At 38.5% G+C, this 18,851-nt stretch overlaps 2 protein-coding genes across 3 annotated transcripts; both read left to right on the top strand.

Moving 5' to 3' along the window:
- Nucleotides 1–62: 62 nt before the first annotated feature.
- On the top strand, nt 63–10,216 carry LOC135468247 (mitochondrial 2-oxodicarboxylate carrier-like). The gene is made up of 8 exons (XM_064746392.1): nt 63–360; nt 1,618–1,750; nt 3,434–3,563; nt 4,043–4,150; nt 4,770–4,934; nt 6,891–7,072; nt 7,586–7,638; nt 8,136–10,216. The coding sequence occupies exons 1-8, from the start codon at nt 246–248 to the stop codon at nt 8,195–8,197; spliced, it is 948 nt and encodes a 315-aa protein (XP_064602462.1). The 5' UTR covers nt 63–245; the 3' UTR covers nt 8,198–10,216.
- Nucleotides 10,217–10,445: 229 nt separating this feature from the next.
- On the top strand, nt 10,446–16,958 carry LOC135468686 (uncharacterized). 2 transcript variants are annotated; one of them, XM_064747072.1, is made up of 5 exons: nt 10,446–10,513; nt 12,208–12,407; nt 12,897–13,125; nt 14,274–14,917; nt 15,362–16,958. In XM_064747072.1, the coding sequence occupies exons 2-5, from the start codon at nt 12,249–12,251 to the stop codon at nt 15,911–15,913; spliced, it is 1,584 nt and encodes a 527-aa protein (XP_064603142.1). In that variant the 5' UTR covers nt 10,446–10,513; nt 12,208–12,248; the 3' UTR covers nt 15,914–16,958. The 2 variants fall into 2 exon arrangements, with proteins under 2 accessions (XP_064603142.1, XP_064603141.1); XM_064747071.1 differs by having other exon boundaries at nt 12,849–13,125.
- Nucleotides 16,959–18,851: the final 1,893 nt, after the last annotated feature.

Here is an 18,851-nt window from a genome sequence, read left to right as displayed (position 1 = left end):
TACTGATTGCTCCCTGTCATGCAGCTGCACGGAGTTAAAATAGATTATACGGTACCTGAGTAGCTTAAATATCTATATAGAGCAGGCGCAGCCTGCCTACGAAAGTGTGTCACAGTTAACTAGGACTTTTCATGTCAGTGTATGCTCAGAATATTCTCAGGTGCCATCGTCATCAGTAAAGAGGCGGTGATGACAGCCGATCGGTTAGGAGCTATTGGAAAACCGAACCAACGCTCTACGGAAAGATGACCGGGCGATTGGAAGCTAATGCTGCCCCTTTGATAGGCTCTCCTCCCGCCCCAGCCCAGCGATCTGCAACCGCCCTAGCAGCCATGCAGTTTATCGCTGGAGGAACCGCGGGTATACGCAAAACTTATATTATGTCAACTAAATATGTTATGTGTATCTTGAAGTCAGCTATCTGACTAGGCGTACTTGACATTCGATGAGTAGGCTGACCTGTGAAAACGTTGTGGTGTATCAGTGCAAGGCTGCATTTGAAGTTAACCTCAACAGAAGCCTTGTAAGTGGGAAGGTCTGACAGCTACCTGCGGATGGTTGTGGGTTTCCCCCCGGGCTCTGCCCGGTTTCCTCCCACCATAATGCTGGCTGCTGTCGTATAAGTGAAATATTCTTGAGTATGGCATGAAAGATCAAGCAAATAAATAAATAAATCAACAGAAGACTAATGCTGATCAAACTCACAGGCCCTTGTGTCAAATTTGTAGAACGATAGAATTTTTACCATGCTATACCGTATACCATTAGACTATGTACATTTATCATGAAAAAAGTAAAGTCTAGCTCTAATCCAATGATACTGATATCCTAATACACAGTTACAAGTGACTAAGTCATACCATATGGTGTGAACACAAACGATCTACTAAATTAAATCTGACAAGTTGTGTTTGACTCTTTTTGATGTACAAGTTGTTTAACTTGAGACTGAGTGTGTTGTAGCAATTATGGATGAGCATGTGCATGCACTATAGATGTCTAATATTAACTTGAGGATTAGTTTGTCATAGCTCATGGTAGGCAGCGAGGCTAGCAATGCAAATTTCAAAACACCACTGATACTAATTAGTTAATTCTTTTAAAGTGGACACACTCTTCTGGTCAAAGAAACTGAGCTGTAGGCATATGTATTTCTTACATAGCAAGTTTTTTAAGATTGATTCTAAATATTATTCCGTCACACTTCAGATTTCTATGTCTAAGATGAGAGATACACATGTGCATGCATGGGAAGTTGGATCTGATGGGCAGTGGCACCTTATTCTAAAATTTTCATTACTCTTCCACATTTTCTTTGCGAAATTGAAGACTAGATAAAAAAAAAAATCATTATTTGTCATATATACTGGATGAAGTTTGCCAGAATTAGTTCTTCACTAATGATGTCTGAGGTTGAAACCCACCTCCTGATAATTTGGCCACAGCTTGATTTTAGGAGGTGTGTCAGCTGACCTTGAAGGTGCTGGGGTTTTCCCCAGGCTTTGCCAGGATCCTTTTATCTAACCAGGAAACAACATGTCACGTCAAGAAAGGTGTCAATTTTAAAACACTATTGGAATAAAGACTGTAATAAGTCTTGTTTTTTGACTTCTGCAGGCTTTGTTGAAGTATCCATTATGCACCCTCTGGATCTAGTGAAGACACGTTTTCAGATTCAGCGAGGCCCTGAGGATCCACATCGATACACCTCCCTGGTGGACTGTTTCAGGAGGATGTACCGGACAGAAGGGTGGGTGTGATCAGGGGATGGGTGTGGCCAGGGTAAGGAGTGCCCTGGTAAGGGTGTAGATGAGGCCAGGAGGACCCACATCAATACATGTCCCTGGTGGACTGTTTCAGGAGGATGTACCGGACAGAAGGGTGGGTATGATCAGGGGATGGGTGTGGCCAGAGTAAGGAGTGCCCTGGTAAGGGTGTAGATGAGGCCAGGAGGACCCACATCAATACATGTCCCTGGTGGACTGTTTCAAGGGGATGCACCAGATTGAAGGGTGGGTGTGGTCAGAGGGTGAGTGTGGCCAGAGTAAGGAGTGGCCTGGGGTATAAGGGTGTGGTTGAACCTGGGAGGAATCACATCTATAGACTTCCAAGGTGAACTGTTTCAAGGGGATGTACCAGACAGAAGGGTGGGTGCGGTCAAAAAAAGTAAGAGGTGGAATGGGTTGTGAGGGTGTGGATGAGGCAGGGAGGATCTACATCGATACATGTTCCTAATGTCAAGAGGAAGTACCGAAAAGAAGGGTGGGTGGGGACAAAAAATGGGTGTGACCAGAGTAAGCCAGGTGTGGCCTGGAGTGTAGATGAGGCTGGCAGGAACTACACTGAAACATGTCCTGTCAAACGGCTTTATGGGGATATACCAGACAGAGTGGTGAGATTGGTCAGTTGATGGACTGCTTCAGGAGGAAGCATAGGCCTGAAGTACTTAGGGTCTGGTTAGGGTGGGGGTGGCTAAGTTAGAGAGTGGCCTGGGGTGTAACGATCCAGAAGGGCAGGTGTTGTCACAGGATGGGCATGGTCTTTACTGTCTTTAAAGAAAGCAATATCTTCAGCTATAGTTAAATTTTCACTTATTAATATGTATGTATATATTCTTGGGTTTTACATGGTACTTAACAATTTTCAGTCACATGACAATGAGGAGTCATTGGGTGTGTGTATATTGTGTGTCTTCTTGTGCCAGGACAAATCTTGTCACAAAAGTGCTTATGTATCATGCTGAAGTCCTAGTGCTTCTGTGCTCTAAACCGTTAATGCTGATCTCAAAGAAAGCCAGCAACAAGTACCATTTTTAAAGTCTTTCTTATGACCCTACCAGGGTTTGACACTGGGTCGCTCAACTTTGAGGCGGACGCTCTTAGCATTAGGCCACCAAAGTGGTCCACTTTATAATAATCAGATAGTGACAATTGCTATTCAGCTACAGCCTAGTATTTAACAGCTGTCAGTAGATCATCTGTGATGTAAATGTATGCTCTGATATAGTTTAGATTTTATCTTAAAATTTATACTAAGCTTGTCTCTAGAGGCTACAATAGATGATCTCCATTTAAACTTGACTGACAGCTTGTAGTTACAACTGCCAGCTGAAAATACAGGACAAACAGATTCAAGATTTAAAATTCATATTCATTTTGTATGAAATAAAACAACAGCCCTTCATAAAAAAAAAGCAAACTGATTTTCCCTGCTTTAAAACAGCATTAAAGCAAACAGCTTGCTTTAATAGGACAATGGTTTATAATGATTTATAGTCAGTCATCCTCGATTGTCGTGATGTCGCAGATGGTCATGGGTTTCCCTGGGCTCTGCCCGGATTCCTCATATCATAATGTATAGTGAAATATTCTTGAGTTGGTGAGAATGTTCAGAGAGAAATATAGGAGTTAACAGTTTTTCTCTTTGTTTTCAGCCCACTATCATTCTACAAAGGCATATTCCCACCCCTTCTGGCTGAAACACCAAAACGAGCTGTCAAGTTTTTTACCTTTGAGAGATACAAGCAGTTGTTTTCATATGGGAACTATATGCCAACTCCAATGGTATGTGCCAGCTATTTTTCCCTGAGAAAGCAGAATATGTTGGTGTAAACATGGCCATAGTCCGTACTAAAATGGGATTGTAGAGACAACTGAATTATGTAAGATAAAGAATGCTGGTATATATGTATGTATGTATTGGGTTTAGGTTGTATTTAACAGTTTTACATCGTCATGATGAAGAGTCGTTAGGTGTGTGTACAAATTATACTGTATCTTCTAGTGAACTGGCAAATCCATGCTCCCAAAGTGCTGTTTCCACTGAAGACACCAGGCATGACACCCCACACAGTCACATTAAACTGACACCAGGCCAAAAACTGATGTTTCCTTTCTCCAACCTCTCAATGTTGAGCGCCAAGCAAGGCAGCAAGAAGTACCAGTTTTAAAGTCTTTGGTATGACATGACCATCAACTTACGGTAAACATAAATATTAAAGTTATCATTGAAATTAAAGATATAGTTGTCACATTATTTTCAGCTGTTCTCCATGGCTGGGTTGTTTGCAGGCCTAACAGAGGCTATTGTTATAAATCCCTTTGAAGTTGTGAAAGTGAAGCTACAAGCTGAAAGATCAGTCTACGCAAAGGTAGGATATGATTGGATGCACAAAAAGGTGAATGAATGTTCAACAAATTGAATGAAAAACAAATTATTGGTCTTTGTGTGCTTGAGGTTTACCATTATTTCACTGATATCATGATGAAATCTTAATTCTTTGATATACATAGTGCTACTGGAACACCACACTGAAATGAATAAATGAATGCCTAGGGTTTTATGGCTTACTGAACTAATCGTCAGTCATATTACGACAAAGAGTCATTAGGTGTGTGTACATACATTGTGCCTTCTTGTGGCAGGGCGAGTCCAAGGCCCCACCAAGGTGCTGCTGTCACTGATGTATCCTGCTGAAGACACCAGACATGACACCTCGTCCAGTCACATTATACTGACACCGGGCCAATCAGCCCTGTTTCCTTGCTCTAAGCTCTCAGTGCCGAGGGCCAAATGAACACCTAGCTTCAAGACAGACTTCCTAACCATTAGCCACTGAAGTGGTGCATGGTTGTGTGAAATTGGTAGTGTGATATCTGTGTAGGCCCTATTGTACAGTGATATTCAACACTGCCTGTGAACTTCATGAAAACTATTGGGATATCATGTAAATGGGGATTACCTTTATAAACCTTTTCTGTTTTATTCAGCAAAATACTACATTTGCAACAGCAAAAGAGATCATCAGAAGCAAAGGGTTTGGACTTGAAGGGATGAACAAAGGGCTGACATCCACCTTACTTAGACATGGGGTTTTCAACATGATTTACTTTGGGTTTTATCACAGTGTGAAGGGGTTTGTGCCGCAGTATTCAGTAAGGACATTTTCCCCAGTTTCTAATTCTAATCATGTATTTATAAAATTTTTGTGACTCTTGTGTTCTGATAATCTTGAAAATTTGGCACAAGGCACCTAGCTAAATGTAGATATGCTGAGATTATATATGACACCAATACTAGAGACCTGCTGAACTGTTGTGTTTATGCTGGCTTCCTCTCCGGCCGCACGTGGGAAGGTCTGCCAGCAGCCTGCGGATGGTCATGGGTTTCCTCCAGGCTCTGCCGGTTTCCACCCACCATAATGCTGGCTGCCGTCGTATAAGTGAAATATTCTTGAGTATGGCGTAAAACACCAATCAAATTAATAAATAAATTAATGAACTGTTGTGTTTAAACACATGGTTAAACAGGAAGCAAATAAATAATTCAATAAATGAAAATGCCAAGAGACCTCTTTTATATGACAGTGTTACCTGTCTGGTACAATATTCAAGGATATAAAATAATATTAGATATAAAGCATTTCATTTGATTTTTTATGAGCGCATTATGTTTTAGCAATTTTGTCCGTCTGTTGATCTGTCCGTCCATCCATGGAGAGTTATACTTTTTGGTGGATGTATAGTTACAAAGACGACAATGTGCCGCAACTCACATTTGTTCATTTCCGTAGTTGTCATGGTAACCACATAGCCATTTTCGTTATATATACTATATAAATAGATATGATTTTGTATCCGGGCTATATTCCAACTGTTTTCGGTATGGAGTTCTAATTTTTCGTGGATATATACATATACAGATAGCGATGTGTCATTACTCACATTTGTTCATTTCCACAGTTGTCATGGTTACCATTTCATCAGTTTCCCTATATATACTGTATAGATAGATATGAATTTGTGTCCAGGCCCTAATTGAAACAATTTTCCACATAGAGTTTTAATTTTTTGTGGATACATAGAACCACAGATGACAATGTGTCGCGACTCACATTTGTCGATTTCCGTGGTTGTCATGGTAACCAGATAGGCATTTCCCTGATTTATAGATATGAGTTTGTGTCTGGGATACATCTCCAACTGTTTTCCATGCAGAGGTTTAATTTTTGGTGGATGCTTAGATGCATTTGTCATGGTAACCAGGTGGCCATTTTCCATATATAAATTATATAAATAGAAATGATTTCATGTCTGGGCCATGCATTCAGCTAGCGAACCGTGCAGCCGTGAGTTGCACGGTCAGATCTGAGAAAACATGGGTAAATATTTTATGTACAGCCCAGCATTTCCTGTAACAAGCCGTGCATCTTTTACTTCAGTATGTTGGCAAATAGATACTTTAATTTGCAGTAAGTAGCCAAGTATGGAATTCACCGAAGACCTATTTCAGTGTTATCAACAACAACAATGGTGCGAGGCGCCAACACTATGATCTGGGCTAATATTTCAGCTGTTTTCCGCAAAAGTTTTCATTTTTGGTGGACACATTTGTCCACTTGCGTGGTTGTCTTGGTAACCACAAACCTATTACCAAAACCCATAAAGATTCCCCTTAGGGGTTACCACATTGCTGGTGGTATTCTTTTTTCTTTTTTTGTGGGTTGGGGGGAGGGGAGAGGGGAGGGTTTCAGTTTAATTGCTGTCAGCAACAGGTTTTTCACTTATGTGTAATGGCAGCCAAGATTTGGGAGGGCTAACCGGTAGTGAGAAACCACCTGGTGCATGTACATTGTACATGACAAACCTCCTGACTTAAAGCCTCAGCTGACGCCATGAGGGCTGGATTTAAACCTGCTACTTTATTGGCGATACAAAACATGTTGTAAATCAGCAATGTAATAAAATAATATTACATGCACGTACTGTGTAGAAGAATAATCAAAAAATTGTGGTTATGAATTGACCTCTAGCAGAAGTTAGTCAAAATACAGATTTTCATTTTAAGGATTCTGTATAGTTTGTTATCTCATCATGCCTTTTCATACACAGGATCCGTCTCTTGATTTGGTACGGAGATTTGCTATTGGATTAACAGGAGGAATTATGGCCTCGTGTGTTAACATTCCGTTTGACGTTGCCAAAAGTCGCATCCAGGGCCCACAACCTGTACCTGGCCAGATTAAGTACAAGACCTGCTTCAGGACAATCGCCATAGTTTACAGGGAAGAGGGGTTAGTGTTTTATGATTTAGAATATTGTATATAGATACGCATGGTTACGTCAGGAATTTGGCTTTTTTTGGAATGAAAAAAGCAGATGTCTTCTGTGGGAATAAACTAAATTTACAGAATCATGGCAGTGGTTCTATTTTTTCTTCTGTTTTATGACTGAGAAAGGGCAGTTTCCAGCATCATTTGGGTGTTTTAAGTTTGAGTTTTAATTGCAAGTCAACTCTTAAATTTCTCAGTTGGTAATTGACGGCATTCCAAAGGCTAATTCTTTGCTGGAAATAATGCATTCTATAGTATTTGGTCAAAAATTCTGCTTTAAAGCGTTCACTTCAACCCGTACAGAAGCAGAGCAGGCCATTATCATTCAATGGTTAGTGGGAAATATTCTACGTACATGCACGTCGTAGTGTTCTGATATGCAAGATGCGCTTGATTTCCAAAATCTTGTTTTAGATTTGCATTTAATACTTTGTCTAGCTTCTAAAAGATGTTGATTTTGTGTTTCAAATTCAGATTCAGAGCCTTGTATAAAGGGTTACTTCCCAAGGTGCTCAGGCTAGGTCCAGGTTAGTATGCGACTTTTGAGTATGGTACCATGTTCTTGAAGCTGTCACCTTTAGTGTAAACATTTTACCATTCTGCATACCTTGATTTTGGACCTATTAAAAAAACAGCCAGTAATTTCTTTACTCTGTTATTGCTAATGCTAAATTAGAAGCTAATATTGATATGATCTTACTTGTGATTGTGTACATATCAAAATAAAAAGGGACAGTGATAGCAAAGTACGATTTCAGGTGGATGGGTGGTGGAGGGGGGGAACTCTGGTAACTGTTGCAGTGGAGTTGTTGCCCCTTTTGTTGATGGTGTTGTGATAATGCTTGTACACCATGTCATTATAAACTATATATTTTTCAGCAGTATTTAGTTTTGTTAATTAAAATTATGTTTTTGAACTGTGCTAAATAATGTATTATTATTATATTAAGGGTACTGTCTTTCCTTGCCGTTTAATAACAAGTATTAAATATTAACTGTGACTTCATACTTTTGGACTGAACAGGTGGTGCTATAATGCTGTTGGTGTATGAGGCCGCATTTGAATGGTTGCAGAGAGTTTTGTGATGGCTCTGGAGATAATCACCCAGGGCAGAAGTGAAGTGTTCTAGTCACAGAGCCTACTGCAGACTCTGGTTGATGAAAGGTTGTGATAAATACCAAGAGATACCACATTGTAACAAGTTAACAAAGGCATTCACATTGGTGCTCCATACAATTATTCACAACTGTATGACATCTATACATGTAATACAATTTGTTAAGGATTTCTTTTTTTGTCATGAGAAATAATTGTTTGTAAGTGATTTATGCTACAGTTATGTAGTCGGCATCTTTCCAATCTGGAATTTGTTTCCAGATTGGTAACATTTGAATACCCCTTCATTTATTGTTAATAAAGGTTGATGCATGGAATCTTGTTCAATCATGTTGCCACATTTCCATCATGTATGCTGTTCACTATCTTTCCAAGATCAATACTCTGCAACCAACATGTTTAGTCTCTTAGTTGTACTGAAAAAATCAGAAACAACATCCTTAGAATTAAACGCAGAAAAATTGTGAATGATTAATGTGCTGTTCAAGGGCTTTTTTTCTTCAAATTTTAAGATTTTCTGGAAAGGAAATGTTTCTAATATACATATGTTAGATTGTGTTGATTATTGAGTAAGGTCATGTTGCATAATTTGTTATTCTATTGAATTGGAATAGATATTATAGTGTTGAAAAGTGCACGTAAATGTGGTGTCTATTGGGGAAAGTTGTCATGAGTGGAGAGGATAGGAGGGGCCTACTGAAAAAACAATATAATGATGAAAAATGTCTTGGAGAATATATCTTCTTTGGAGGAGAGATCTAGTAGAGAAACAATATACCAATGAGAAATGTCATGTGGAGAAAAATATCTACATTTGGGGAGGGGACAGGAGGGGTGTACTAGATGAGAAATGTCTTCAGTTGTGGAGAAAATGTCTACATTAGGAGTTGGGAAGGGAGTTGTTTACTAGAGAAAGAATATACTGATGAGAAATGTCTTATTGAGAAAAATGTCTTTCTCAAAAATTTCTCAGGGAAAATATCTATGTGCAAAAATGTCTCGCGTAGGTAGGCTTATCATTTTCTTTTTAACATTTCAGGCCCAGCTTTAACATTTATGAAATATGATGTTTTAACAAAGTTTTACTTTTATGCTGATATGTGCCAATTAATGTCATAGTAAGTTTATTACCGGTGTTGCAGATGTGCGCTATGCTTGCAGGAAGATATAAATGTAGACACATGTACACATGTACATGTTTTGATTTATACATGAACAAATATCATAATGTCGAAGAAGGGTTAATAAAATGGTTGTTGGCTGATTTTTTTTTTCAGTTTTTGGGGGAAATATTTAACAAGCAAATCATCAACATTGAATAAACAAATTAGTTGAACTAAAGTAGAAAGTGTTTTGCCGTTTTTGTTTATGGTTTGTTTTATACTGTTCATTTCACTTAAGCAGCTATATGTTTTACTTCATGTGGTTGATGAGTGGCTATCTACTCAAGACAAGTTTATAAGCATGTACCAATAATATTTTTATTTTAGCACCAGTCTTTGCAATCATTCAGCGTGACTGCCCCATTTATCAGTCTACATACACTTCTAGATTTTCTGCTTCAAGCTTTTGAACAAATGTAGTATAGCTTCAGAAAATGCACATACTTGTTCATACAAGTAATGTATACATTTCATTATTTTGACTTAATGTGATTAAAATTGATTTTATGTAAGTCTTATTCTTGTTTACTCCTGTCTGTTTTGTGCTATTTTTTTTCAGTCAGATATATTATTGCAGAGGATCAGATTTCAGAACAAGTGTACTCACCAGTATTTACTTGAAAAACTGTAAATCTATTCAGGTATGACTTAATGTATCGACTATCAAGGGAAACAGTCAGACAGTTTACACTTAATATAGCATTGTGCTCCGTCATTTTTTGTTGTAATAAACCATATTAAAACATTAAACCTATGCCTTGATTCAAGTATTGACACCATCAAAATTGTTTAACCAGTTTGGTAAATAAAAACCAGTGTTCAACCAGTGGGTAAATAAAAAAAAAGTTTTTTTATTTTACGTCATTATCATTATTTTATTTTTTTACATGTTATATACAATTGCAAATGGAAAAGTTGAAAACATATTTCCATAAGAGCTTGCAATACATGTGTTACTCACGTGAACGTATATTAATTTGGCACGAACCATGCAGCGAAGGTGTTCAGGTGCGCACCTGCTTAGTAACTCTTCTGCGTGTGAAGGCGAGAAAGACTGATATGGAGACCGTCGTCGCACAGATGTGGCAAGAAAAACGGTTGTTATGGACTTAACTCATTGAGGTAATGATTTAAATTGGGTGTCACGTTTATGTTTTCGGACTTATTTAGTTAAAACATGGAAAATTGAGGAAACGTGAGCTATAAATACGTGCTGAGTATATAAAATCCTTGGGGTTTGGTGGAACGACAAAGCGTCACCTACGTCGTTGTTTACCTTGGCAACCAGTGTAGGCCAGCGGCATGGTTGACCAGAGACTTAAATATATCATCTGTGCCGATCTTAATGACAACACAATATATTACAATATTTTGGAATTATACATATCCATGAACTTTTACACAAATTCTTTTGAATCTGAATTCCAGGTTGTTCATAATTTTACAGTTCGTAGGGCCTCTGGTACAGACTGGGGATTACTGTATACATATATGTAAAACTACAAGTACCGGTCCTACATCTTGTTACTTTCAATACTTGGGTTGCCGGTAGCGTTAATGTGATGTATTATAGTTACATACTGTTGGGCTATATTCTGAGTCTGATTCAAGTCTGGAAATACCTACAATCTTCTGAAAAATTTTGGCTTTTATTATGATCTCGAAAGTTAAGCTTACGAATGATAGCTACAGTTTGGCTCTAGCGATACAGTTGTGTTATGTTTACAGTTTTAAAATAAGAGACCACCAGTCGCATGTGCAAGCCCATTTCATGCAGATTCCAAATGTGTTCTTTTTTCTGGTTTTTCCCCAGAGACTAAAATGAAAAACATTGAGGTTCTGTGGCTGACTTTTGGGTAATATTGACTGAAGATCAATGCCGTCGCAGATCCTATTTCCTGCTTAACGGTTATATTTAAAGATTTAACACAAGTATTGGCGTAGTGCTAAATGCTGATCTGTGACATCATTGTGCTGCAGCTTGCTTAATCTGGTCACAAAAGTCCACTGTAGAATCTCAGTCTTGCAGTTCAAAATGCAATGTTTAAAAAAAGCGGTTTGGAATCACGGCCCATGGTTCACCTTGAAAAAGATTTGTCTTGAAACTAGTGAGATGTACGTTATAGCAATTAATCACAGTGTGGTTTAAATCAAGTAAGGCTTTGCGGAATCATACCCATAAGACCATAATTGATACACTCGGTTTTATATAACGTTACATGAATGGTATGTAAAACATGATGATATAAAATGTAAAATCCGCTCATCAGATAAATGATTTTTGTTCCCTTTAATTGATGATATGGCACTGTATAGAACTCGATATTTATCAATTTTTCAGCTAAATTTTGAAATTGATTACTCGGCTTTTGAAACAAGTTTCTGCAGCTGTTTTAAGTAGTGTTTGTAGACAATGCACGTTAGTCGATAGACAATTTTTTAGCTCTTCTTCTTTACATATACATGTACATGTATATTTATTGACAGCGAGCTACACGCAAACATTACGCAAACGAGGCAACTTGCCGGGTTTCAATTTCATCAGGTTGAGGGGGGAGGGGGGAGAGTTGGTAATATCCGCAACGCATGTAAGCTGTGGTTGATAACAATACCTTGAAGGCACGAATTATTAAAACAAGCCTTTTTACCGAACGGTCGGTCCTAACATTTTCTCCAACAATCGATAGTTAAACAGGTATGTTACCCGCCAAATTTTAGCTTTTACTGTTTAGTTCTCCGTCAATCGCATTTAAGTAGTAAGAATATCCAGTTAGACCGCAGGTTTAAAAACATTTGCATGATTACATATTTGGCAGAGGGTTGGTAAAACAAGAAGTAGTACCCGAAATTTCGAAATATGGCAGAGTTCGAGGAGGCAGAGATCGAGCGGAACCTCCGAGAGTTTGTCCTGGCGAGGACCGCCGAGCCAGTGTACCTGGAACTGAGGGAAGGTCTCATAATCATCCGACATGTGTCTCGATACGGCTCCAGCATTCTGGCTACCTTCTGGACAAAGGTATGTAGACCTCATATAGTGAACTAACGGTGGACGTTTTTTGAACAAGTTGACGTAGAACTACAGTTATGTCACACTGTCACTTAATCAACAAAAAGGGGAAGTCAAACAGATCGGACATTCCTCATCCCTCATTTTGGAACACTCCGAGCAAGACTTGAAGTGTGATGAAAACTTCACCCAGTTTTGATAAATCATTATGTCAAATTCCTCAGCTGACATAACTGGATAGATTGCAGAGGTCATATGGTAGTGTTTTATACTGCATGTGATATCCCGATTGTTAAATTTCTGTTGTGATTGTACGAAATACAAATTTGTCTCTATACATCACGTGTAGAGCATGGTCCTTTTCCGTTAAATGTAGATTCTGACACATACTACCTGTTTCAATGAGACCTCTGTGATCCGCAAAACCAATGTTTGTCTGTCTGATCCAAGGTTCTTCAGCACCCAAATAACTACCCGCCACTTCGGTTCCCTTACAAGAAGCTGTACGACACCAGGGGGCTGTGGAAGGTTGTTCTTCAGGTAGAAGACGTGATCATCACCATCTTCACCAAAACCGGCACGATCACCTTCAAGGGAATTTACGCCTTGGAGTGGTTCATCAACAGGTTTCAGAGGATATTGAATGGTTACGAGTCGTCAGTACAGGGGAGCCAGTCGCTGAGCCGAATACACACTTCCATTGCGTCTGATAAGCCAGGGAGAGCCAGTGAGACTTTTATTTTATTCTTCATTTTTGGGGTTGGGGTGTGGTTGGGGTGGGGTTGGGGTGGGGTTGGGTGGGGTGGTGGAGGGGGGGTGGGGGGTGGGGATATATGTATCCAGAGCTGATAATGTGACCTCTACCAAACTGTCAAAAAATTTTAAGATGAAAACTTCTCTTAAGTTTTGTCGTTTGTCCTTCCGCTCCTTCGTTAGTTCTTTAATATTAGGCATTGTAGCAGGCAATAACATTATCCATACAACATCTCTGGATCTTCTGGACCAAGTATTTATGGCTTCATGCTAAAATGCAAGTACATGGGATTTTGGATTTTGTGATTTTCAAATCTACTGGTTTGTTCTTATTTTGACCCTAGAGCAGACTATGAAAACCTTTCTTTCCGTGTGAAGCCGTTTGAACTAATAAGCATAGCTTCAAGCCTGAAGACTACAAGGGCCTATGGATCTGGTGCACTTTGAAAGTAGGGACATATGCTTTGATTCCAAAATGACTCTTTCAGTTCTTAATATTAGCAAAATTGTTCGAGGGTGCGCTTTTAAGGTCCATATTTTTGCTGTTTGAAATTATTATCGGAATCCGTACTTCGTATAGCGCGTCTGCCGCTCTCTTCGCTCACATTACATCACTGCCACTATTAGACAAGCTTGACCTGTGGAGCCTGTGTTTAGGCTTAGCTTCACCACTTGTGTCTACGCGCGGAAAAATTTAATAAGCATTCATCAGTAAAGTCTTTTTGTTAAAGTGTAAAGTGTAAAGTCAGGTTTGGTTAAAATCCTGTTGTACATACTCTAGGTAAAGAAAATGCATAAAGTATTAATAGAAACAAAGGTTGAGACCGATTGTTCATGTCATCGCTTTTTACCTCATCACTGTGAACACGGCTTTGTTCAAGATTTCTGTACAAAATTTGCTCGTGGTGTGAAGCGAATGTAGAGATCGATACATGCGCAGTAAGGAGAATGCTCGGAATCATACTGGAAAGCAGTTTGGTGAAGTTGTCAGATGTTATGTCAGTTGGTTAAAATGTTACCGAAGCAGCGTGCTAAGCAGATAATAGTTTTATTCTGCATGTCACATAAATGTACATTCATGTACGCAAATTAGTCAGACTAACACCATTTTGTTCTCTCTAGGTAGTAGGAATCTCAGACGTGATCTTGATGTCTGCTCGGAACAACGACTGTCTAGCAGACTTAGCACTGGGCGAACAACGAGTAAACGTCGTGAAATCGCTAAAGAACCTTCACCGAGAACAGGTTCGGAGCATAATCAGGTGACGGCCCAAGGTAATAGCAAAACGCAGGAAGTGGTGTCAGAAACGGAACACATTGATAACGCTAGTGAAGCTGAAAGGACAGACCAGAGTTCATCAGCAACGAAAACCAGTGAGGAGACAGTAAAGGGTATTGACGAAGGCCCCTGTCCACAGGCCCAGGCGTCACCATCAGCAGATGATCCGACAGAAGCTTGTTCAAATGATGAGCATGTGGTCAATGATCTTGTAGACTTGTCAGATGGGCCCAAACCGTCCGCTACGACAGAAGCATCCTCTGGAACTAGTTCTTCTTCGGGCGACGAAAATGGACAAGACTCTGCAGATGTTTCGTGTTTAATACAGAAAGCGAAAAATGTTGTCTTTGATCTCATTGATGACGACGAAAGTTTCCCCGCTGACGTGAAAGTTACGAATGGTTGTGATATAGTTAACGAGGGTGAACGATACAGACAAGAGTGGCTTCAGCTGAATGAAACACTGAAGATTCAAGATTTAGATTTGGTAGGTGATATAGTGGTATACTTTTTACCCCGTAATAGTGATTCGGGTCCAAGCTGGATTGCTCATTGTTCTATTGTAGAACATTACCATTATGACAAGAATGAACAATGTAGACTATTATACATAACTTTGACACGAATTACATTAGGCGGGACATGCCCATTGCCTGCAGAGGATAGTAATAACTAAGGTGACTTTTCCAGCGACATTTACGTAAGGGCTAAAGTACAACTGTTTTCCAGAACTGTTTATAATATAATAAGAGAGTGATTAATGATGAAATAATCGTCAAAAAGTGGCTCTACTGATTTTATGTAATTTGCAGGGCTTTGGTGGAAAGAGTGTCATTTACCTCACAGTACCTTGAATTCTAGTAGAAAAGTGTACTCTATAAGTTTTCTCATACAAAACATTTTCTGATGGATTGTATCCTTTATCTTTCAGTGGGTTGGTGATGAGCTGGGTGTCGAACTACAAGCGTTAACAACAGGCTGCGGTAGGGAAGGATCAACATACGTGTATCCACTGTGGAGGTCATTATTGCATAAGTTTATGTCAACCCAAGATTGCAAGATATACATGGCATCGCCATATATGGATAAACCCCGCCTTTTGGACATATGCCTAGCCCTCTTGCGGAACCGATTGACAGCCTGCGTGGACACAGTATGTGTTCAGCGTCACTGCAACTCAGCGCAGCTCATTTCCGACCTGAAGAGATCGGTGGTCAGGGATTTCACCACAACCGACCAGGTGTTAATAGAATACAAGCTCTACAGTTCCTTTGTGTATCCATTCCGGCGGTTCCACTATAGTTTCCTTGCAGGCGTTAAAAATGCCGTTGCCGAAGTAATGGTTACAACTGCTGATTTCCACGCCGACCATTTTGATAGTGACACCCTGGACTTTGTCACGTATCAGAAGATGTCCGAAGATGAATTCAGAATCCGTTATCTTGGTCCACTAACACTGCGAAACGACATTCCGAGTATATAGTCAGCCACAGTATTTTTTTCCTATTGCAACTAAACCATATATATCATATGACCATCTATATATAATATGATAAATATTGTAATGCTACACATATTAATAGTTGTATGTAACAGGTTTTTCCTCTCCGATTTTTGCGTTCAGTATTAACGTACATGTTTTTATAGGTGCAGATAGTTAACTAATTTTTAACTGTCATGAAAATACATGTAGTAACGATGATATTTTAGATTTCCTGTTTTGTATTATATTTGTTTATTTTAATTGTACTTCAGCCATTTCTGTGAAATGTAACATATATCCAAAGCACTAAGTGGAGAGTGTGGAAATTGTTGTAGATCTGATAAACAGGTAGGTCCCTATAATATCTTCTTTACATATCTTCTTATTCTTGGTTATTATACCTTAATTGGAACAATGGCTACGGCTGTTTTGTTTTCGTTAGGAGCTGTGGTGAATGGCCGCTATATGGCTATATGACAGATGTATATATCGTCAAGGGATGTGTTGATACTGTGTAAAAGTATATATATTAAAATGCTAATAATTATTTTACAGACAAGAAAGCAATAGCAATATAACAAAAAAGTTTGATAAGAGGAACACGTTATACGCAAAAGATCGTACATATTTGAACTGATTTATGCATCGAAATTTTTAAAACAAACTGAGTAATGATGTTAATCACATGGTAACTGTTCGGACGCATTTTATTATACCCGTCTGACTCTTATATTGTTACAAGATATTTATATATATGTTTCTATTAATTTTGATCTTTTCATAGTGTAAAATGTTTACATATTATTTAATTTAATAAATATGTACTATGCAATACATTTACTTAGCAGCATGGTGCAGAAGTTGTAATAGTAGCTTTATTTTATACTTCTCTTACTCTTATATAATTGTGATAATTGAAGATTAAGCTTTTATATAAATTCCCTCTGTATATTCGTGGCTTTGGGACGTTTCACGTGATGCTGACAAAGATTATAAAACGCTTAGAATTGTTGATGTTTTAGTGTGTATGTAATGCCACTTCTCATGACCGCATCGGCTGGTAAATAATGTGCGAACTTCCTGTCAAGCGCTATGTGTCTTTTGTTTTTTGCTCGAATGTTCAATAATTGTACAATATACATTTGTACTATTTTGAAAATAAACATAAAATTGTCAAAATAGAAATAATTTTACTTTAAGATTAAATAAGCTCAAGCATGTTGGTTCCGGACACAAGAAAATTAATTTGGTCAAGGATACGCGGATAATGAATTTTCGAACTTTTTTTGATCCACTCTGTGGGTGTTGAGCTTGGTGATCTAAATTGGTTGGAGTTCACTTCCCTTCCACTAATATGGCAAACACATTATTAGAGGGTAAACATGTATGCAAAGATCGTATGGGCAAAGGTCGGTGGTTTACACAGGGGATGCTAGTTTTATTCATGCCCCGATAGCAATATATGTATGCAAGTCAGGCGCTAAACACCAAATAGTCAAATCAAATCAGCCTTAATTCCAGAGTGATGTCAAGTTTTCTATTGTCTCTACTGTTATAACGTGCGTGGCGAGTTCAGGGGATTATATAGATAGGTGTACATTAGGAAAGTGGATTTTTGTCATTTCCCATTAATACGCGTAAAGGATTAATTTCATACATTTGAAGAAGAGAAAGGAGGACGGGCTAAGTGTCGGTAAACTAATGCAACAAAAGTTTGAACGCAACGCATATTACTTCTCAAGTGAGACTATTTACGAAAGCACTGTTACAGCGTTGAAAATCCACTGCGCGTGGCACTCAGTGGCCAAGTGGTAATACACTGTCTCATGCAATCGAGACCAAGGTATGTTCGGGAAGGTAACGTCAGCCAAAGCTCTATCACCTAGAACTTTTTTTGTAACAAGGACATTATGATATCTCAATCTCACATACATGTATAGTGACTGGCATTACTCATTATGAAAACTAGGGGCGTAAATTGTACTATTGTGGAAACAATACGTAAATAGATGGGGAAATAATTGATGAAAACATGTCTCTTTAAATAACTTCTTACATGTATATAGACAGAAATTATTTATTTACATTTATACACGTATAATATACGTCCATATTATATAATTGTGATAATACATTTAACATTCCGTGAATTTATTCCTGAAGTATTCCGTTTAGAATTGGATATACGTAAAGCATTACGGCTGTCGTCAATTGGTCGGTTTTATACAACATTTTAATCTGTTGACGTAATACTTCCACCGGCCTATAAAGCTGATGTTACCATCCTCAGAGTTTCCCAGGGGGTTCTTACAGCGCGAGAAAATAAATTTCTGTAAAAATATCTCTGATAATAAAACAAGTAATGAAAAAACTAGAGAAACTACCAGTATATAATACGCTCCCCTTATCTCGTAGAGGACGATGGATTGCGCTAGGTTTGTCTTTCCTATGGAACAATCCGTATCTGGCCACCATCTTCTCTTCCAAGCAGAGATTATCCCGGCCTCGTGAAAAGCCATTATCCTAGAAAATATATAGAAAGAACATTTGACCGTGTTAGATTATTTCACTGACATGCTTTAACACATCGCTGTCTTATTCCGAGCTCATTCTAAATTCACCAAAAAAAAAAAAAAAAAAATCTTCAATTCCATTGCTTAACTGATATTTACGCACTCACTAATTGTGCAATGAATGCCTTTAACCCGAGTTACATAGGCCCCATGAAACTGTGAGATCTTACTGCGAAATGATGATATACTTATGAAATACGTTTGATAGCTTCTTGAAACGTTTGAATGAAATGTCATGATAAAACTGCAGTTTTTTATCAGTGCAATTGATAAAGTCAAATGGGTTTAGCTGATAACATTGTTGACGCTAGACCGAATTCTTAAAAGATAAATAACAGAATATATTGTACGTCAAATCATTTTAT

This window comes from Liolophura sinensis, chromosome 6 (genome assembly GCF_032854445.1).
Source record: "Liolophura sinensis isolate JHLJ2023 chromosome 6, CUHK_Ljap_v2, whole genome shotgun sequence".
Classification (NCBI taxonomy): domain Eukaryota; kingdom Metazoa; phylum Mollusca; class Polyplacophora; order Chitonida; family Chitonidae; genus Liolophura; species Liolophura sinensis.
The sequence above is the reverse complement of the archived record's forward strand: the minus strand, read 5'-3'. Positions and strand labels throughout refer to the sequence as shown.